The following is a 23,048-nucleotide window of genomic DNA, read 5'->3' as shown; positions in this document are numbered from 1 at the left end:
TGGGGATGTAGGTGATGAACAGGTATAGTGCGAATGCGATGATACGCGGTGGAGGATCGGAGGACCCACACTTGTTCTGCAGATCCTGTGCCTTTTGGGTGTTGTTGGGATGTACTCTATTTTAGACTTTTTGTACTCTTATTTTTGTAAACATTTAAACTGTTGGGCTGTATGCCCTTTTTACGTTATGATTACACTGTTTTTACTTGTTGCACTCACCTGTGGTGGCCACCCAGACTCGCGGTTTTGTTGTTTTTCTAGCACATTGCTTTCCGCTGTTTTCTAGCTAAACTCTTTCAAAAACAAAAATCACAGAAAATTCTAAGTTTTTCCAAAGTTGAGGTTTGGGGCGCCACATGCACACCTAACTGAGATGGCTCAGGCTCATCGTGGGATCATCAATGTTGTAAATGAGCTGAGCTTGAACCTTGATCCGAAGCTCGAACGAGCTAACAAGCCGAGCTTCAACAAGTTGTCGAGCTTGATAAGGCTTGGCAGATTTGGTAACAGGTATTTCAGATCGGACCCACCCTGTCCTATCCCGCTTTAACCCTTTCGAAAGTTGAACTAGGGTTTCAATGTTTCTCTTCCCTCTTTCGACACAACGATTATCTCTCTCTTCTCCTCTAGCTCCCAGATGACCCCCTCGCCTTGCCCCAACCCCTTCATCGACTTCGTTCTTTCGAATTATTATGTAGTCTTCTAGCACCATCTCCTCTATCTTCTGACGGACTTTCCTCCTGTGTGTTATGCGGTGGTGCCTCCCCTATTATGATACATGGGCAGGTACGTGCACTCCTCCATACATACAGTTCTTCATCTTTATATATAACTTTTTATTGTTGTTCCCTAATTTAAATATTAACTGCAAGAGAGTTTAAAGAGGTTGTGTTTTTCATTTTTTTGTTCTCTATGAGCACTGCTGCAGGTTGCTTATTCCCACATGATCTAGCTAGTGTATGATACACAATTCATCTTTTTCTTGTATCTAATCTATATTTTTGTGTCATGAAGGGGGAACTAATGCACTAGTATTGGTAGTGATAGCATTGAACTTTTACCATGAATGCTATTGCACGAGTAGTTAACATGATACAATCATTATAGTGTGAAAAGTTGTTGTGTTGGTAACAAAATCTTTGCAGTTGCATGATATGAATTCATTCTTTTCATTATATTTCTTAGGAACTGGGGTAATATGCAGTAATTTTGCTGCAACCATACGTTGGATTGATGTGGAGTTTTTTTAATAAGTTGTCAGTCTCTTTTTTTTTGGTAGAATAATGATGTCAAAGCTTTTGCTTTCTTTGTTCGTTTTACTATTAGTTGTTTTTGGTGTAAGTGTATATAAGCTTGTAAACATGAAGTTGAAGTGAGTACTTAGTGTACCTTTGAGTGATGATATCTTTTGAGCTTTGTACTTTTTGACCCTTTTTTATTGCATTATAACATGTATTCATTTGTGCCATTACTTTATTTTATTTTTTTAGATGACTATTATGCTCTTTTATTGATTTTGCATTAGCATCTAATCAGAAGGGTTACATTAATAATTTTTTAGATGACTATTATGCTCTTTTAGTGGTGCATTGGTGTTTGTAAATTGATTTCTAGTATTTATTTGTTTTTTTAGTAAATGATTTGAAATTTTTTCATGCTAAATATTTTACAGCAAAACAAGGAAACATGTCATTATAAGAATCAAGATATGATGCAAAAGGAAAGCAGCCAATGAGCCAAGAAAATAAATTTTGCCAATCTTTAAGGTAAAATTCTTCAAATATGCCAATTCTTTCAACTCAAATGTTTACAGCTGATTATATGTCCCAACAACCTAGTAGTACTTTAAAAGATGGGATAAATGAAATAGCTGGAACACAAATAGAGCAAGATGAGTATACGTGGATTGAGGATGATACAAAAAAAAAAAAAATGTCATATGTATGAGATTACTTTTAGAAGTTTACATATGGTAAGGGTGTGGAGAAGGTGAAGTGTAAGTATTGCACTTAGGGGTGTCAATGGGTCAGGTTTACCCATAGCCGACCCATATGAAACCTTATAACATTTGGGTATGGTGACAAATAAGAAGACCAGATTGAGACCTAGGTTTGGATCCAAAGGTCCGATTAATACACGGACCTGGGTATAGTTTATGAAATTTTATACCAAACCCAGGCCTGAACCGAGTTCTTGATTAAGACCTACAAATTTTCAATGTAAAAATGATAAACAATATTATTTTACCAGGTATGGTCTGAGTCTGGTTCATATAGTTTTTATCGGTTCCGAGTATGTTTTTTCTTATAGTAGACCCAATTAGACCTAGGTCCAGACCCGATACCATACCCAAAAATTTAGTCAAAGTCTGATTCCACCTGGTTGAACCAAACCTGACTTGTTGAGACCCTAAATTGCACTACTTCTTTATTGTTTAATAACGATGGGTGTATGACAAGGGATTGAAAATTTGACATTTGGGGATGCTGGAGAGATAAGAGATTAAAATTTTCTATTCTCTCAATGATAGTTTGCGGTATATTGTCCATTCCTATTGCTACGGTTGCTTCAGAGTCAGCCTTTACTACCAGTGATCGAGTCGTTGATGAATTTCATAGTAGACTGGTGCCAATGACTGAGAAAACATTGATTTGTACTTTTGATTGGTTGGAGGGGAGTTCCAAGGATACAACAACTAGTTCACAAGTAAAAAAAATTAATAATTTATTTATTTAAACTAGTTTATTATTTCTTTTATGTGTGATTTGATTTTATACTTGTTATTGTATTATTGATTTAATTATTTTTCTTTTCAAATTGATGATGACGAAGAATTGATTTCTTTGGATGCTTTGAAGTGATGTTGATCATGTTTAAGTAAAAAAGGTAAATATTATTGCAGATGCACCCAACTTTAATTCTTTAAAAGTGAAGTCTGCTATATTATGCATGTTTTGTCTTAGTATGCCTTCTTTCCTATATACTTTTTTGTTTGCTTGATAAGTTGCGTATGGGGTTATTTGTTCTATGCCTATTGGAGTGTTACTTTTAGTGTTGTTTTCTTAAATGTTATCTTAGTAAGCATAATTTAAAGCAAAATGTATTTTTAGGAGAATGTAAGCAGAGGTTATGTGCCTATTAGAATTTTGTATTTGTAAGCAGAATATATTTGTAATTGACTTTTGCTTTATCTTTAACATTGTTCATGTTTTGGGCACGAAGATGTGATTTTTTTTTGTTTCTTTTGTAGTTTTGAGAATTCCAAGATCTTCCCAAGAAAAGCCACTTTAAAAACAAAACTAAGAAAAACCCTCAGCAGACGACACTGGTAACTATGGTAAAAATGTCATATTTAAATGAAGTGCCATCATTGATGCCCATTTTTGAATTGTTCAAACCGATTTCAACTATTTAAAGCATTCATGACATAAAAACATTTTTTTAGATTGCTTATTTTAGGCACTTTTCTGCATTAAGATTATGAACTTTGTTGCATTGATATTGAAATTGGATATCAATGTTTTTAATCTGGTAACATAATCCATAAGAAAAATATATAAGGTTCATATATAGTTTTATTGTTTTATTTGCACTCTTGCATATGTTACTGGGTTGAACAACAAAGAATATCAGATGTCAAGAGAAACTGTAAGCCTTCTTTCCTTTTTTTCCCCCCTGATGCTATGTAAGTTTTAGCATATGACTAGTTTGCTTTTGAAAATTTAATAAGCATTTCAAAGCTATTGCTTGAGTGGAATAATAGCAGGCTTCTTTAAAACATGTTTTAAAGAGCTGAATAGCATGTGCACGTGCATGCACGCACGCACACCAGTAGACAAAATGAAACTTAGAGACGTAGTTTTTTTTGCAGAAAATTATTTAAAACCAGTGATATTTTTTGCAGCTGAGCAGGACAGTTTATGGGATATGAAGTCATGTGCGTGCAGCTGTTGTGTTGGGATAAGAAGCCATGTGCAGCTGAGCAGAACAGTTTATTTTGTTGGCACATTTGGGTTGTTGTGATGTTTGCATGACTGCTGTTGCCTTGGCGCAACTGGTTTTAGTGCAACAGGGATTGCTGTTGCTGCATTATGCATGTGTGACGGGTGCGAGAGGGCTGAATATTGCCTTTTTGTTGCAATTTTTATTATGTAATTTTAGTGAACCATGCAAGAATACCAAGTTGATGTAAATGTCAACCATATGATAATGTTGACAAAATCATTCTCACGTTCACTATTTTCCTCACCAAGATGATGGTTCCTTTACAATATAAGGAACTGTTTTGCATTAACCTTTTTATGTTGTATTTCACCATCTAGATGCATGACTTTGATATCATCACATGGTGAGGAAAATAGTGAAGATGGGTGCATGACCTCCAGGCCCTCCACCCATCTTCTGATTTGGTGTTGGTTCCTGTTTTGTTGATGATTTGTATGTTTGGATTTTTACATGCCCAAAATCTGAAACTTACTGAATCCTTCATGTTGCAAAGCACCAATAATTGAGCCAAAGTCCGAGTCTGAGCCAAGCCGGGGCCAGATCTGTCCGTTGCGCTCAGGATGAGCCTAACAAACTGAACCGAGCCCGGGCCAGCTTCGTCCGTTGTGATTAGGGCGAGCCTAACGAACTGAGCCGAGCCTAAACACCAGACTCGTGCCGAGCTGGACTTGAAACTGTACACTACTTTACTTGGGCGAGCAAGCTAGTACATGCCAAGCTCGGTATGTCTGCATCCCTAGTTCCAATCCCACGACTACGACTTATAGTCCAGCTTGCCTGTTTAAAAAACAACAAAATTATAGTGGCAAATATTGTGAGATTAAAAAATAATTCAAAAAGACAAGATATTCTAGCATTCATTTAAAACATCTGACATGTCACAATATTATAGCTTGAATGAAACTATCAAAATCCTATAGCAATATAATGTTTCTTATCAGCAAAATCTCACGGAGAAACGCTAATCTTAATTTTCATATATATATATATATATATATATATTGCTCATGCACTTGCAAATTTAAATTATTTTTTCCTAAAGTTTCCCTTTAAAAACCCAAAACACGAGAAAATCAATTTCTCACGAGAAATTGGCAACCTCGTTGATTTCCGTTTTAAAATGTCCGTCACTCCGCGGGCAGCTTCGCAGCCCTAGTGCTCTCTCTCTCTCTCTCTCTCTCCACGAGGGTGAAACAACCCTAAGAAATCCAAAGCCAGGCCTCTGGTGAAATTCCCTGGCTGAAGCATCAGAGTTGGGACTTCGGAACCCTCATCCACCCGGTGATCATGTTCTCCCCTGCCTCGAAGAGGCCTAACTTGGGCGCTCACAGAGATCGTAGCTCCGCCCATGGCGCTCCCGGCTCCCCCGCCACGCCGTTGCTGGACCCTCGCCGGCCGGTCTCTGGCACCCTCGTCCCTAATCGGCCAGATTTCGGGACGCCGATGCCCAAGCCTTCGAGATTATCTGCTCTCGCCAGGTAATGTTCATTTTTTATCTATATCATTTCCTCTGCAGATTTGGGGTTTTGTAATTTGCGTTCTTTTGCACGCAATCCTGATTCTTTATTCTGTGAAAAACGTATGTTATTTTGGAGAGCTGTAATGGGAATTATTGGAAATTTCGAGTTTTGTACGCATTCTGCTAATGCGGTAGCTTGGGATAACACGGGATATTGCAGTTTGAATCCACCCACTCGTCTCATTATTTTCCTTGATAAATGGGTGCATCCGTGCAACATCTTAGATTGGATTTTGGGTGCACCCACGTATTACTTGTTAAATAGTACGAGATGCAACTTCGAGTTGTGCTCTCTTACGCAGTATCCTTTTGGATAGGTGGGCGCCTCTAAACGTGCCCTTAGGGACGAGTTGGGGTATGACATTGTGCTCCATTACGCATTAACAATGTTTAATAAGTGGATGTTTCATACACCCACTTATCCAAAAAAGTAAGAAGGATTCGGCATTTTGGATTGTGATGCGATTTCCATACTCATCTCGTGGAATACACCAACTTATCCTACCATTGTGTATCGGTGGGTGCATCCAAACATCACCTTAATATTCTTTCACTGATTCTGGGTGTTTCTTGGATGCACTGAAATGGAGAATGAGTTTCTGACTTTGAATGCATGTTGCACACGGTAATGAATAGATGGGCGTAGACAGTGAACAGCTCTTGTTTCAAAGATAAAAAAATATGCTGGCCCCACCTAATCAATACTAAATGGTGGACAGTTTTTTCTGGAAGATGGGGTTTATCTCATTTTTTTTCTGATTATATCATACAACCGGAAGCTTTGGAAAATATTTTTTGATAGGAATTGGTATCTTTAAAGGTGAATTAGGAGCATATTTAAGAATATAAGAAAATTATGAACAAAAAAACATAGTCACAAATATTTTGAAAATCTAGCGATAATATGTAAACTCATAAAACGATATTAAAGGCAAAATGTCATGATATTTTGAAAATATCAGAAATTTATATATGTCACTGTATTATCTCGCTAATATCACGATATTATCACAATATTATGAGTTACCTTTTACTTGTCTACTTCTTTTCTATATCTTAACTATGTTTTTCTTCTTTCTTTTATATTTTTTACTTATTTATTTTATTATATGTGTATTTTATTATCTAAAACATATTATTTGGCTGCAAGGGCTTAAAATGTCATTTCAAAACTAATATATATTTCTGGCGTGCTGTACCTGACTTGTTCTTTTCTGCCACTAGATTTCCGGTAACAAAGAAAACACAAAATGGAGCAGGAGATGAGCAAATTCAGCCTATACATGTAGGAGATTTTCCACAAGCACTTCGTAGTGCACAAGCTAATTTGCTTCATAAGGGCATCACTGGTATCTGTTTTAGGCTTTTAGCTTTACAATCAACTTTCTCCAAATTATCTAAAACATTGCTTCTTTTAGATGCGTAAACTTTCTTCCCTTTTCATTTTCTTTTTAGATGGCTGTGGGATGTCTGGAGGTATAGATAAATCTAATTGCTTGTCCTGGATGATATGTGGTCGTCAGATTTTCGTTTGGAGCTACATGTCTAGTGCAGCGACTCAAAAATGTGTAGTTCTTGATTTGCCTGATGTTCTTTCAGAAATTTTAGATTCTTATACAAGTTCAAGGCATAATGATAATTGGTTAGTCTGTGTTGTTAAGTGGAATAAGGAAAATAGGAGTAAAGTCTTGGAAAGACAGTGCTCCTCTGCTGGTATTATTTTGTATAGCAAGAAAACACACACCATTGCATACTGGCATGATATATATTCAGAGCCTGGGAATGATGTAGTTGTTAGCGATCTCACTAATGAACCTGAACAAATGAATCAAGCAGAATATGTAAGGGAACACTCAAAAGGAAACTTGAGTAAAAGTGATCATCTATCTGAATTCAACTCTTTAGTTGTTTGTGCAGTTCCTGACTGTGTAACACATGAATGCCTCGCCCTTGCATGCCGTTCAAATGGTGAGATATGGCTATTCAGGTGCAATTCTGCTGGAGTATCTTGTGAAAAAGTCTTTCAGGTGTTCAGCACTGGATCCTGTGGAGATGTTGATAATGATGCTCATTTACTCGGTAAACATTATGCAAGATCATTAAGTTGGTGCTTTCAAAGTATTTCCCCGAAGGACCATTGTCGTCAGTTTTTTGTCCTTACAGATCAAGAGATCCAGTGTTGGAATATTAACCTTGCAGGGGAGATAAATATTTCTAGACTATGGGCTCACAAAATAGTTGGCATGGATAATGAAACTGGTATTAAGAAAGATCCATCTGGTGAAAAACAAGTTTGGTTTTTGGATATGCAGGTGGATGATGTTGGTAAAGAACTGACAATTTTGGTTGCTACCTTTTGTAAAGATAGAGTAAGCAGTTCCAGTTATATCCAGTATTCTTTACTGACAATGCAGTATATGCCTGGCCTGGATATCTCTAGGGAAAGAGGTGTGCTAAGCAATGAGAAGGTATTGGAGAAAAAGGCTCCTATTCAGGTATTCCTTCCTAAAGCACGGATAGAGGAAGAGGAAGTTTTGTTTGCTATGCGATTGCGTGTTGGTGGGAAGCCTCCTGGATCTGCGATGATATTGTCCATGGATGGAACTGCAACCGTTGCTCATTATTGGAGGGAAGCTACTCGACTCTATCAATTTGATTTGCCATGGGATGCAGGGAAGGTTATTGATGCTTCAGTTCTTCCTTCTGTGGAATTTTGTCAGGAAGGTGCATGGGTTGTACTCACTGAGAAAAAAGGCATATGGGCAATTCCTGAAAATGCTGTTTTACTTAGAGGAGTTGAACCACCTGACGAAAGTTTGTCTTGCAAAGGTGTGTCAAATGAAGCGGTTTCTGAGGAGGAAACAAGAATTAGTGCTTTTGGAAGGAACTTTGTTCCTAGAAAGGCTAGCTCTGAGGCACAGGATATTGGTGAAAGAGAAGGGGCTGTTTTAACTGGTAACATTCAACGATCAACTCAAGATGAAGAAGGAGAAGCTTTGGTTCTTCATCTATTTCATGTTTTTCTTTACTCAGGGAAAGTTGAAGGCATTTTTGAGAAGTTAAAAAATTCTAGAGCATTTGATAGAGATGGCGAAACAAATATTTTTGTTCGTGCTAGTAAATCCATTGTGGATACACTTGCTAAGCATTGGACAACTACCAGGGGAACTGAAATTGTAGCTATGGCTGTTGTGTCATCCCAACTTTTGGAAAAGCAGCAGAAGCATCAGAAATATCTCCACTTTCTGGCTCTATCTAAGTGCCATGAAGAATTGTCTTTCAGACATAGTATGCTACTTACTGATCAAATATTTTCTGTTGTCCCCAATATAATGATCTTCTCAGCTTTCAGTTTTTCTTTTTCATTGTCTTAGTAAATGAACCTCTTGCCTTTTGCATATCCATTGTTTTTATGTGCCTAAACTAGTTTCAAAGATTTGTGCCAAACAGTGTGAACGAAGTCAATACAGAAATAAATCTCAGTTTAGGTATTGTATGTTGTCTGTTGCTATGGTTTGAGTTTACTGGTCTTAGCATTGGTAAATTGGAAGACATATTTGGATTTATACTTGTTGTGAAATGAGTCTTCTGACTCATACTTCTCTTTCCTCCTCTGCCTTTATTGCCTTTTCTGTTGCTTCTGATAGGATTCTATAGTTAGTAGTTTCTGTTGAAGTAGTTTACTAGTTTTGGTTTTCCAAATAGTTTGTAGTTGAATAGCTTGTGGAAAAAAGGTAGAGATAAAGAGGTGTTAATTAGAGACTATTATTATTATTATTATTTTTGATGGGCAAGCTGGGGTTAGTTGGCGTTTCCACATGAATAGTTATATTCCCATCTGCCACATCACCATGAATATCACTTACATTAGCATCAGCCAAATCTTTTAAAATCTTATCCACTATGGTAATTTTCTTATTTACCATAGATGATTTTTCAGAAGTTCCCAAAACACCCTTGACATCTGCCCACCTTGTAAATGAATCTTGCACTTTTGCATTCGAACTGCATTATGCACTATATAGTGTATATTTTGGAGCATTTTGATGACCACTTTTGAACTGAAGCTGAAAAAGCACTTTTTCAAGCATGCTTTTTACAACACTCATTTTCAAGGCTCCCAAGGGTCTAAACAACAAAATGTATGAGAATCAGTGCTTTTAGCTTTTAGACACCGTTGAGCTTTAATGGATGGCAATATCTTCGTTTTTTGCTGGGAGCAATTTGAGATGTGAAAGCTAACATGCTCAGTGGATCACAAGATATTAGGTAGCCTTTGCCTCTAGGTGGTTGGTTGGCTTTTGTCCTTATTCTTATCAAGCCAGCTTAGGGCACTTATCTTTTTTTTTCCCTAACCAGGCACTTGTTCTTTTAAAGAATATATGAATCGGTGAGAAATGGCTTTTGTTGAGAGGTCTCTAGAGATATTTGGTCCATTTTATTTGCTTTATTTGGTGTGGAGCTTTCAAAGATGCTTTGCTTGCCTTACTTTCGTCAAGATCTCTTGGCAGCCATTAACCTCATGTGGGGTTAGTGACCTATTTTCTCTCCTTGAGTCTACAGCTTTTGTAATATCTTCTCATGCATTTTTCATGCAGTTGATGTTTATTTGTTTTTGATTCAGTTGTTTCTATATGCTTTGCTTAGTCCAGAATTGTCCATGTACCCATGGACTCTTCGTGTATTCTTGATATGAATGCTTTTCTAAGCCCCCCCTTTTACAACTTTTAAGTTCAAGGTTCCAAGGATGTTTTGGATGCATTAGGGGGAGAATTGGGGACTCCAAATCTCCAGTTTCTGTTTACATCAAGAAAACTGGGCGGTTTTATACTGGAAAAGAAGATTCCACTTTTTACCTGTACGGCTGTACCCTCTATTTATGTTATGAAATTGTTGTTATGCCTTTCATGCAAACTTCTAACAAATCTAAGTCCCTCAAGTCTCTTCACATTCATGATCCATTCCAAACTGATCCTTATGAATTAAGAATGATGTGTCTGATTATCTCCTATAGTCGAACAATGCCTCTGATTTTCCTTTTCTACTCCCTAGAAGTCTAGCTTTGAATGCTCACATGCTGGACTGTTGACACTTTGCAGGGAAATCTTTGCAAATTATTTTGGAGCATGGTGAAAAGCTTACTAGCATGATCTGCTTGAGGGAGTTGCAAAATGCACTTAGCCAAAAAAACCCAACTTATGGTTTTGTATCTGGTGAAATATCTAGTTCTCTTTGGGATCTGATCCAGTTAGTTGGCGAGAACTCCAGGCGGGACAACGTGCTTCTAATGGATCGTGAACCTGTAGAGATATTCTACAGCAAAGTTTCTGAAATTGAAGACATGTTCTCATGTATACACCATTACTTTTCATATATTTTAGAGGGACAACATCCATATGTTCCACAGATACGCGGGGCTTGTGAAATCTCAAAGGCATGCACTGTGTTAATTAATGCTGCTATTGACTACAGAAATGAACAATCAACATGGTACCCATCACCTGAAGGCTTACATCCATGGTACTGTCAACCTACAGTACAGTCTGGCCTTTGGAGCATAGCTTCTCACATTCTTCAGCTGTTAAAGGAATCTCAAGGATTGGATTCATCCATGAAAATGGACCTAGTCGTTCAATTGGAAGAGCTGACTAATGTTCTTTTGGAAGCATATGCTGGATCTCTCACTGCAAAGGTGGAAAGAGAGGAAGACTATAAAGGTCTGCAAATGGAATATGGGGCTAGACGGGATGCCCTTCTTGGTTCCCTATATCAACATGTAAAGGAGTTTGCAGAAGCCAGATATCAGGTCTGATTTTGCCATTTATGTTGAATCAATTCCAACCTGCAATATCCATCTTGTTTCCTTATTCAGATCTCACTTTTAGATTCCATGACTGCATCATGTTGTCAAACACATGCACATGTGCATGCATACACACACTTAAGGTTATTTAGGTTTCCAAAGATTTTTATATGTCCTATTGCAAAATATTTGGTTTGTATATTAATGATGTTGTTTTTGTTTTTTTTTGGTTTTTGATAATTTCCATAACTGCTTTCTTGCTATGTCACATGGGTGCGGGTGTGGGTGTGGGTGCGGGGATTCGGCACTTCCAAAAAACCCGGGTGCAGGGGTGTGGCAGGGGCAAAAATGTAAAACATATATATTCCGGGGGTTCCCCAGCGCCCCCCCCCAAGATTTTTTTTAAAATTCCGCAGCCCATTTCATAGGGCATTTAAAAAAAAAAAATCCCCAAAAAATGAACCAAAATGACCCTGGGTGCGGTCAACGCACCCAGGGTCGGGTTGACCACACCCGCGTCGATGCGGGTATGGCACCCTGCTAGCCGAATCACTGTTACATAGCTTTCTTGTAATTTAGGGTATTCTTTACTAGATATTCTCTTAAAAATGGTTCTACAGTTTTAGTTTCCATATGTGCTATTTGGAACTTGCAATCACATTGAAATTGCGATTTGTTCTGTTTTTGTTTAAAACAATATATTTGGCTTTATTAATTTCTTTTATGTTTGAGTCCCTTAGATAACATGACTCCCTTGCACATGCACTAAGCTTCTTAGTTTGAGTCCCTTAGTTTCAAGAATATTGCATGATTCTATATTTGAATATTGGACTGACTAGTTTAGAATACTTAAGCTTGTTCAGAATACTCCAGTTTTCTGCATGTCACCACATTTCTTTGCTCATGCTTCTGTTTGACATGAGAATGAACCTTGTCATGGTTCCGGTGGAATCATAACGTTGGCTTTATGTGACACCTTTGCTTGGTGTCCATCCTTGAATGAGTTATGCTTCCTGCACATCTTAGTCACCTTTTTCACATTTTTGACACTAGCCAAAAGCCCGCCCCACATATGGCCAGGCCCTGATAAATGAGGTTTAAAACTTTAAATCAAAATTTCAGTTATAACAAAAAATAAAATTAAATATAAGATATAGAATTAAGTGTGTATAAAGAGTATCTCATCCAGGGCTGCCAAGGGAAGCATATGTGGCGATCCTCAAATAGTATTCACAAAATATATCTTGATAAAATGAATACATTAGACTTCTTATTAAGAAAATTAACATTCTTGGATCAATGTGGAAATTCATGCATGAAACCGCCTTCATGCTTCTGCCATGCATCTTATGTCACAATTGTTAATATATATATATATATATATTCAGTTTTGTAATAGCTAATGCCCATTAAGGGCATTTCTATCTTTTCACATATATAATAAATAACTATTTTAGAAAATAGTTAATTAATTAATTTATTTTTTGTTTTTACTTTTTTGTAATTAATATTGCCATTGGGGGCTTTATGGTCATCAAATCATAGAGACATTGGGGCTCCCCAACGTCTCTGTAACGACCCCAATTCATACCCCTTGAAAATGCGGATTTTTTTTAAACCATTGCGGAAATCTTCCCAGAAACCCGGGGCTTTTACAGTTCCACTCTCAATTGGATAAAACAACCAACCACAACAGAACTTACAATTATCATCCATACCAAACCAAACCTTTATTAAAATAAGAAGTAATACGTCTAGAGACAATTGCATAAATGAAATAATTAGAGTACAATAATAGTTAAATGAAACGAAAAAGAAATAAAAGTAGAGTCACACTGTCCATCTGTGATCTGTCTAGCAAGTGCGTGACACTCGTGACTCTCCCAGAAGCCAACCCCTTCACTGATCACCTGCGACTGCGAAAAATCATAGAAAGAGGGGGTCAAAAATTCGAAGAATTTTGCGTACAGATCCCTCTAATAAAATAAATGAGCATACAGAACATAGATACGATTTGATGCAATAATTTAGAGGAATGCAAACTATGATAATTACATAATTCAATTAAGCATTCATGCAACATGGAGCATCTATTAAGCATGAAGGAACATTAATCAATAACAGAGATTACAATTTAAGTAAGCAAGACATTTAACATGCACTAGAAATTAAACATCATGCATACACCAACATGTAACAATTAAGAGAACGAATAAAATATGCATGTCCTAATGCATAGCAGTAATATGCATGATTTATGTGCAATGTATGAACACTTTATTAACTTTCATTAAAGCTTTTCTTTTCATATGCGTGTCCTATTAAATGCATTCAATTTAAATTTTTTTTTTTAATTACCATTGCTCGCGGATACACCACACGGGTAAAATTCTCGAGGTCAAATTAGGTTTCTAGGGTAACTTAACACACAATTTGTATTTTATTACTAGGTTCTAAACTTAGTCATCGACCGAATCACCTTCGGAACATTAGACCTCCACATCTAATGTCGAGGACACTAGGGACACTCCACGCCCACAAGTGCCACTTCTTTGGTATACCAAAACAACAACTGTGTCGAACACACCACCCTAGGTAAAGTGACAGACTCTCTCTAAAACCGTGGCTAGGAGAAAAAACCTCAATATCGGGTTCAAGGGTCAAAGTAAAACACACAGAGTTTTTGTATCCTCTTGGTCCCCCAAAACCGAACCTCTAAGATGCTCATTCTTTCGATGGTAGATCTCAGTACATATATTACACTGTTCATATTCATTATCTTTTTAGTTAAAGCTATATATTAAGTTTTGCAATTCAACATGCAAAAGCAAAAGCAAAAGCAAAAACTCGTGCGAGAGTCACCACGGGGCTCCCGCCCGTGTAAACACATAGAACAGTGCAATACAATGCAATAAAAGTAAATATGATTTTTGCGATGTATTTAAAAGTGAACAAGAAAAGTACAAACAATAGCTCGAGGCCCCCAGGCCCACGATGATTCATTTCGATCATCGACGCACCATACGCAAACACCATGACAACATGCCATGTACGAGAATAAATCACATGCTTTCTAAGTACACGTTCATATTTGCACGCTTCAACTATGCGCGTGAGACAAGAATATTTAGAAGCATTTTCATATTCAATCCACATGATAGTTACCCATGCATGCTTTCATGAAATGCACCTATTCGGTCCATTGTTTGCTTTCATTCACTATGAACAAATATGTCAGATGCATGCTTTCACTTAATGTCATCACATGCAAAACTTTCATACCTGCATCTCTTTACACGTATGACTACTTGTGCAACTACATTTCAGATTTTGTACATATTCACAAGATACACATGTAGTAACACTGCATTTGGACATTGGTCACGCCCCATTTGAGATTCACAGGCATGTGAAAATTTAGTTCTAGCATGCACAGAGCTGAAACCTTCATAAAAAAAATTTCTGGAGATATACAAAGGCTGCACTTACTACACACAGCAATAGATATATAATATATATATATTTTTTTTTGATCCTACAGGGATCACCCCCAGCCGACCCAGTCGGCTGGGGTTACCAGCAGGCTCAGCTGACTCAGGTCTGGCTACCCCTACCAGGCCTGCCCAAAGGCCGGACTGGGCCACGCAGGCCCCTGTCTAACCGGGCTGGCTGAATCGGCCCAGTCGACGCTGTCGGCTGGGCCTGACAGCCTATGCACAGGCCCAATTCGGGCCTGTGTGCACATGCTGTCAGAGCACGCTGACCGCCCTGATAAAGAGAAATTTTTTTATAGGACATGACGGGTTACCAGCAGGCAAAACTACCCAGCCGGCTGGGTCAAACACACAGCCAAGCCGACCCAGTCGGCTGGGGCTGCCTGCCCAACAGACTCAGCCGACCATGGATCGGCTGGAGCCCAAAAGCATCACCAACAACATTTTTTTTTCTTTCATAGAAACCCAAACCATGTATGCATTATACATATTTATATGCATGAAACAAGTATTACACATCCAGCATGCCTCCACAGATTTTTTTTTCTATTTGTAACAGTGGTTTATGCATCGAACACCGTGTGCACATTATGCAATAACGTAGGAAACAATTTCACTATAAAACCAGTGTTAAAAACCTTACTTTAACATGAAATAAAATTCTGTTTTTGTTTAGGAAACCCATACACAGATTTTTTTTTATATAAAAGAACCGAAAACACCCATATAAAGAGGATCTATAGATCCTCATCCACGTATACTTGAGTGAACACCTTAACCATGGATTTAGCATGAGAATCGAATCAGTTTTCGATTTCTCACTTAAGTCAAGAGAAGAACCCGTACCTTTGATAGAAAACGAAAAATAGAGAAAAATCAATGGTGGAAAGGGCTTGAATGGGCTGTAGAATAAGATCCTCTTCTTCTTCTTCCTCCTTTCTTCCCTTTTTCTCTCTCCTCTTTTCTCTCTTTCTTCTTCTCCTTTTCTTTTTTTCTCTCTTTTTTTTTTTCTAAATAAGGAGTGGGAGAGGGGGTTGACTTTTTTTTCTTTCATAGAAACCCAAACCATGTATGCATTATACATATTTATATGCATGAAACAAGTATTACACATCCAGCATGCCTCCACAGATTTTTTTTTCTATTTGTAACAGTGGTTTATGCATCGAACACCGTGTGCACATTATGCAATAACGTAGGAAACAATTTCACTATAAAACCAGTGTTAAAAACCTTACTTTAACATGAAATAAAATTCTGTTTTTGTTTAGGAAACCCATACACAGATTTTTTTTTATATAAAAGAACCGAAAACACCCATATAAAAAGGATCTATAGATCCTCATCCACGTATATTTGAGTGAACACGTAAATTCACTCCTTAACCATGGATTTAGCATGAGAATCGAATCAGTTTTCGATTTCTCACTTAAGTCAAGAGAAGAACCCGTACCTTTGATAGAAAACGAAAAATAGACAAAAATCAATGGTGGAAAGGGCTTGAATGGGCTGTAGAATAAGATCCTCTTCTTCTTCTTCCTCCTTTCTTCCCTTTTTCTCTCTCCTCTTTTCCCTCTTTCTTCTTCTCCTTTTCTTTTTTCTCTCTCTCTTTTTTTTTTCTAAATAAGGAGTGGGAGAGGGGGTTGACTTTTCTACATTTGGTAGTTTTCCAACTTTTTAAAGCTTTTAAAACTCTATTAAGTAGGTAGGAGGGCTCTCTCTTAAGGAGTCTCACTCAGCTCTAAACCAAAATTCGGAATTAATATTAATTAATTAATTAATTATTAAATATTAATTAATTAAAAATATTTAAAATTTTTCAAAAATTAATCTAAGAGGCTCCCTAACCTTTTTAACCCCAAAATAAAGCTTGATATTCAATTTAAAGCTACAAAAATGTTGAGCTTCGATTTGGATCCGAATCTAGATCCAAGATCCAAACCCATACCCAAAACAAAAATTGGAGTAAGACCCGGATCAAGTCCAGATTCACGTAGGACCCAAATAGAACCCAAATCCATAAAAATTTGGATCCTAGGCCTTGGATCCAATCCGATCCAACTTCGGATTCATTTCCACAAACTACTCAATTTTCAGAAAAACACGATTTCTGGACTAATCAGGACTCAAATTTAGAAAAATAAAATATCATTGCGCTTAGAATTCCGAGACGCATCTAACAATATATTACACAAGTACCAAATTTCGAATTTCTTCTGAAAATAACCCGAATTTCGCTTGAATTTAAAGGTTGAAATTAAAACTCTTTCTCATGCTTCGTTTGGCTCGCCTTGGCCTTGTCGATGAGATCTGGGTCAAGCCCAGACTCAAAGGCTCCAGTCTAAAAATCAACCCTCAAACGATTTTTCTCCCAGACTTAGTCAAATTTTCGTCAAGATTATAAAATGATTAAGTACTAAAATATGAGGTATTATGGTCTCTATGTGGGAGCTCCCAATGGCCGTCACTCTCCCCTTTTTGTTGTATATAAATAGGGGTGTTTCCCCCCTATGCCTTTATGCTTTTTGCTAAAACATTTGATCAATAAAGAAAATATAATTTTTATCCTCTTGTGTTTGCCCATTGTTAGCTATTGTATTGTCCCTTAGTGCACTTGTGCTTGTGCACATTGTGATTGTGATCTTGGACACCCTTAGTGGCATTTGTTATATATGGTGCTCGTGGTGACTCAAATGGAGATATTCTTCAGCATTCCTTGTTCTCTTTCTTGATCTCTCTCTTCTACCACTCAAGATGGAGCATGAACAAAAGATAGACTTATCCTTCAAGTTAAATGGATCCAACTATATATTGTGGGCATCTACAATAGAAAATAACCTCAAAAGCAAAAAAACTTTGGTGATATGTGATAGGCACCATCCCGGAGCCGCAACTCAAGCTCATTAAAAGAGAAAGAGATCAAGAGAAAGCCTTAAAAGGTGATGCACATATGAAAGCTATTCAAGATCATCAAACTAAGATAAAGAATTGGAATAGTAACCATGCTAAGATTCTTGCATGGTTTATGAACAATGTTGAGCTCAAGATATGTGCCAACATTGCCAAATTTCATAAGGCCAATGAGGCTTGGTTCTTTATGAAGGGTATGTATACCCAAAAATATCTTGCAAGACAATTTTTCTTTCAAGAAAAAATACGAACCATCAAACAAGGTGAAATGAGTGTTCATGATTATTTTAGTTCTCTAGATCCACTATGGGATGAATTGACTCTTCTTGAATCCAAATGGGTTGCTAGCGAAGATGTGCAACTAAGAAGAGAATAAATGATTTTTTTTTCAATTTTTACATAGGTTTAGGCCCGAATTTATCGCTTCTTCGTAGATCTAAACCTCTTCCTATGGAAGATGCGGTTGTCGAGGTTTGCCAAGAGGAAACTCGTCTTGGTATGGTTAAAAGGGGAGATAAAGTGTTAGCCGTCTCTAAACCCGACAACCATGTGAAATCTTATAAGCCTCCACACTTTGGGAGGCAAAATAACTATAATGGTGGATATAAAAAAACTATTTACCTTGTCATGAACTGGGACACATAAGGCCTAATTGTCCCAAACTCAATGAGATCTCCAACAATAAGGTAGCTTCCGTTGAGGAGACCACATCAAAGAGAGAAAAATCCATTAAAAAGGGAGGGGGCATTTTTTCACTTAACTATCAGAGGCACTCCAACAACTACTCAAATCTCTATCAACTTCGGGGGCCTGTGATAACATCATCCTCTCCTCCCGGTATGTGTTCTTAGATCATTGACTCAGAAGCTTATTTTCATATGACTCTATATGAAAGTTATCTATCCGATTTATGCACTAATTTAAAAAATTCCTATGTTTCCACCGCCAATGGAACATCTTTGCAAATTAAAAGTATTGGAACTTTAAATTCTTCTCAAAATTTTTGTGTTTAAAAAATTAGAGTTTCAAAATTAAATTTAATTTTTTTTTTGGTTTCTCAAATAGCAGATCATGGATGTGAAATCTCTTTATCATCTAAGGGTTGCTTTATGGAGGATTTTCGGTCCGGAAAGCGGATTGGGTAAGTCCATAGGAGAAAAAATCTCTACTTCATGGATTATTTGAATCTCCCTTCAAAATCCTTTTAATAAAGACATTGAAACTTGACACAAGACTTGGACATCCAAGTTATTCAAAGATGTATCTTTTCCTTTTTGGGAAAATTTTTGTAATGAGAAATATTTAATTTGCAAGGTTTGTATTTTTAAAAAAATGAAAGCTATTCCATTTCCAAATAGAACATTTGTCTCTAAAAGACCTTTTGAATTAGTGCATTCGGATGTTTGGGGCTCTTCCTTGGTCACATCAAAAGGAGGATATTCATGCTATGTTACATTTATTGACGATTTCACTAGATATGTACGAATTTACTTCTTTAATCTAAAATCCAAAGTATTTTCTTACTTTAAAGAATTTCATATGATTATTAAAAATCAATTTAAAGCAATATTTTCATCCTTAGATCCGACTCGGGTAGTGAATACCTATCAAATGAATTTCAAAATGATTTAAAACATTGTCCAAGAACTCCTCAACAAAATGAACTAGCCGGAAGAAAATATAGACATATTATGAAAACCGCTAGTACCTTACTTATCTTTAAAAATGTTCTAAAGAGTTTTGGGCCTAGGCCATTCTAACATCAACTTTGATAAATTGAATACCCTCATCATCCCTTCAAAATGTTTCTCCATATGAAAAACTATTTGAAAGAACTCCCGATCAGTGTTATTAAAAACATGCCTCAAGGCGCAAAAAATGCGCCTCGCCTCAAGGCGAGGTGCTTTATGCCTTGAGGCACAAGGATAAGGCGTAAAAGCCCCGAGGCCACACTATTAGAATGTGGAATATGGATTGGATATGGATCCGATAAAGGATCCATATCCATTCACGAGTTTTGCTTTAGTTGTATTATAATGTAACATGTGTTACTTATAAGGGGCACTTTTGTCCTTGTAAAAGATTATTGTAACCCTATACTAATGAAGCACTAGTGCAGCAACCAAGATAGTTTTGGGCTGCCGATTTCTCAAGAAGAGTTCTCTCTCTCTCTCTCTCACGTGTTTTCACATGGTATCAGAGCACGCTGTATTTCTGGGCGTAAAAGGACCTTCCTCAGGGACGTGAAAAGCCAAGTTCTCTTCCTCGACATCAGTCCACGTGCACTAGCCAAGATCTGCTGCAGCAAAAGCCAAGTTCTCCTCGTTCCTTTCAGAACACGTGAATCTGGTCTTCCTCAGCGACGTGAATTAGTTCACGTGAATCAGGTTGTCTTCCTATTCCCCTATTCCTTTTCTGTCAGCGTCGGCTACATGATTTGTCCCCTTCACCTTTTCTTTTCCAGCAACGAATAGGTATCTATATCGCAGATTTGCAAGACATTCAGATTTGCTGTCTCTGTTCCAACTGATCTGAAATAAATTTAGATCTTCACTCGTTTACTGTATTACACCCTCTTTCATGCACAACAGTTTTTTTTTGTTCATGAAAAAAGGGGGACGAGTTCTTCTTATTCCTCGTGACTTCATCTTCTTTTCTTATAGTTCTTCTTATTCCTCGTGACTTCATATTCTTTTCTTAATTCACACACAACAACTGCTGTAGTTTTTCTTATTCCTCGTGACTTCATCTTCTTTTCTTAATTCACACACAACAACTGCTGTAGTTTTTCTTATTCTTCGTGACTTCATCTTCTTTTCTTAATTCACACACAGCAACTGCTGGTCACTTCTTCTTCTTCATTCATTCACAGTTTACACAAAAGGCTGAATTCATTTCTTCTGGTACCAATTTCTTTTATGATAGCAGTCCAGATTGTTTCTGTCATAAGCTGCGTCACTTTATTCTTTGTTTTCAGCCACATTTCTGTCATAAGCCTACAAATGGATACTTCAGGCAATTCTGGTCTTTCCTCCAACTTTTTGGGGCAGCTAGTTTCGGAAAAACTGAATACAAATAACTATTTGACTTGGAAAAGGTAGATTACCCCTTTTGTTCGTAGTCAAGATCTTTCAGGTCACTTGGATGGCTCCACTCAAATGCCTCCGGAATTTGTCACAACCGAAGCAAAAGGGGATGGAGAAATGTCAAGCACCATTCGCAATCCTGTATTTATTGCTTGGATGAAACATGATCAGGCTCTCGTCGTGTATATCACTTCCACACTGTCGCAAGAAGTTTTGGTTTCTATCCCTGATGATTGTACATCTAAAGTATTGTGGGAAACTTTAGCTCAAACCTACTCTCAGATATCAGAGGCTAAGGTGTTGTTTCTCAAACATGAATTTCAGCTTTTAAAGAAGGGAGCAATGACCATTATTGAATTTTTAAATCAAGTCAAAAGCATCACAGATCAATTAGCCATTGTTGGATATCCAGTCTCCGATAAAGAAAAGGTGCAACAAACACTGAATGCCCTGGGATCAAAGTATCATGTACTTGTCACCTCTTTATTATGCTTGCCTTCGTTGCCCAGTTTTGAGGAATTATGTGCTAAACTCTTCCAATACGAGATGTCTTTGAAAAACATATCTGATGCTTCAGCAGGGCAATCATCTACACATGAGATTCTTGTCACAGGGACGTTTGCTGATCGTACACGAGGAGGGCGTGGCAGAGACAAGGGAAATCCAATCCAGGGTGGACGTGGGATACTACCTACACCAAATTCTAATGCCAATTTTTCAAAGAATGTTCCCACATGCTATCAGTGCAACAAGCGAGGTCATATCAAGGCCAACTGCTGGTTCAACCCACAAAATCGGAATAGAATGCAAAACACCAGAAATGTTGGTATATCAGGAACTGCAGGTACATTTCGAGTCAGTGAAGATGCTAAGGATCTTCTTCTATCTGCTATGGCCAACTTGAATCTGAAGCAAAATGATGATGGAATATGGTTTGTTGACTCTGGGGCAACAACCCATGTCACTGGTAATGCAGGTAAGTTCTCTACTCTGACTCCTTATTTTGGAAAATCTAATATTGTAACCGGAGATGGGACTCACCACCCTATTTCAAACATAGGCAATGTCGTCATTCCTTTGTCTAAGTCATCTATTCCTTTATCTGATGTTGTTCATTCACCAAATATAAAGAGAAATATTGTATCTGTTTCAAAGCTTGTTGATTCTACCACTTCTTCTATGGCATTTACTCTTACTTCTGTCTTTGTCAAGGATCTTCAAACGAAGGAGATGTTCGCTAAAGAAGAGCGACGTGGAGACATGTATGTCTTTAATGAAGATCCAGCCTCCAGTGTCCTGAAGCCCCAGTATGATCTCGTCTCCAAAAGTGTCCTAAGTACATCCAAATGTAATAAGTCAGATCTCTGGCATTCTCGTCTTGGTCATTGTAGTCAAGTCTTTATTGAAAAGTTAGTGTCCAATGGTCTTCTTTCGGAGTCTGTTTCACCTTCATTGAGGAATAAATTATGTCCCAGTTGTCAGGTCTGCAAAAGTCATGTACTTCCTTTTCATCAAATAAATAAAAGAGCTTCTATACCCTTTGAGATAATATGTTCAGATGTTTGGGGCCCAACTTCTAATCCTTCCTCTTTTGGAAGTAAATATTATGTATCTTTTATTGACAGTTTCTCTCGTTTTACCTGAATATTCTTTATGAAACACAAATCAGAGGTCTTTTCCATTTTTCGTCACTTTCATGCCCATGTTAAAAATCAATTCTCCCAAAATATCCAAATTCTCCAATGTGATGGAGGTGGTGAGTATTCCTCCAAAGAATTTTTAGATTTTCTCCAAAATAATGGGATGCATCGTAGAGTTTCTTGCCCGTACACTCCACAACAAAATGGAATTGCTGAACGTAAACACAGACATATTGTGGAAAGTGCAATGAGTATGATGCATGAGAGTAACTTACCCATTAGTCTTTGGACTGAAGCTTTTCACACTGCCACTCATATGATAAACCGTCTTCCTATGCCTATTCTTGAAAATCAATCTCCCTATTATGTTCTCTTTGGTGCACATCCCGATTATAATGAGTTACGAGTTTTTGGATGCACATGTTATGTTCATATTGACAAATCCATGATGACTAAATTCCAGGACAAAGCCTCTATATGCCAATTTGTAGGTTATGCAGATGAACACAAGGGTTACAGATGCTATGATCCTGCCAATAAGAAGATTAGAATTTTCAGAAATGTTGTTTTTGATGAAAATAATTTTCTGGG

General features: G+C 37.3%; 1 protein-coding gene across 1 annotated transcript in view; it reads left to right on the top strand.

Moving 5' to 3' along the window:
* The first annotated feature begins 5,168 nt into the window (after positions 1-5,168).
* LOC149813087 (Nucleoporin, Nup133/Nup155-like protein) overlaps positions 5,169-23,048 on the top strand; it is a 135,374-nt gene continuing 117,494 nt past the window's right edge. The window contains exons 1-4 of the mRNA XM_089992382.1: positions 5,169-5,483; positions 6,749-6,873; positions 6,980-8,812; positions 10,624-11,330. Of these exons, the coding sequence (XP_089848508.1) occupies positions 5,293-5,483; positions 6,749-6,873; positions 6,980-8,812; positions 10,624-11,330 (2,856 nt within the window). The 5' untranslated portion in view covers positions 5,169-5,292. The remainder of the gene's footprint in view (positions 5,484-6,748; positions 6,874-6,979; positions 8,813-10,623; positions 11,331-23,048) is intronic.

The sequence above is a fragment of the Nuphar pumila genome, chromosome 16 (genome assembly GCF_984573655.1).
Source record: "Nuphar pumila chromosome 16, dmNupPumi1.hap1.1, whole genome shotgun sequence".
Taxonomy (NCBI): Eukaryota; Viridiplantae; Streptophyta; class Magnoliopsida; order Nymphaeales; family Nymphaeaceae; genus Nuphar; species Nuphar pumila.
Note: the sequence above shows the minus strand (reverse complement) of the source record. Positions and strands in the feature narration are given on the sequence as shown.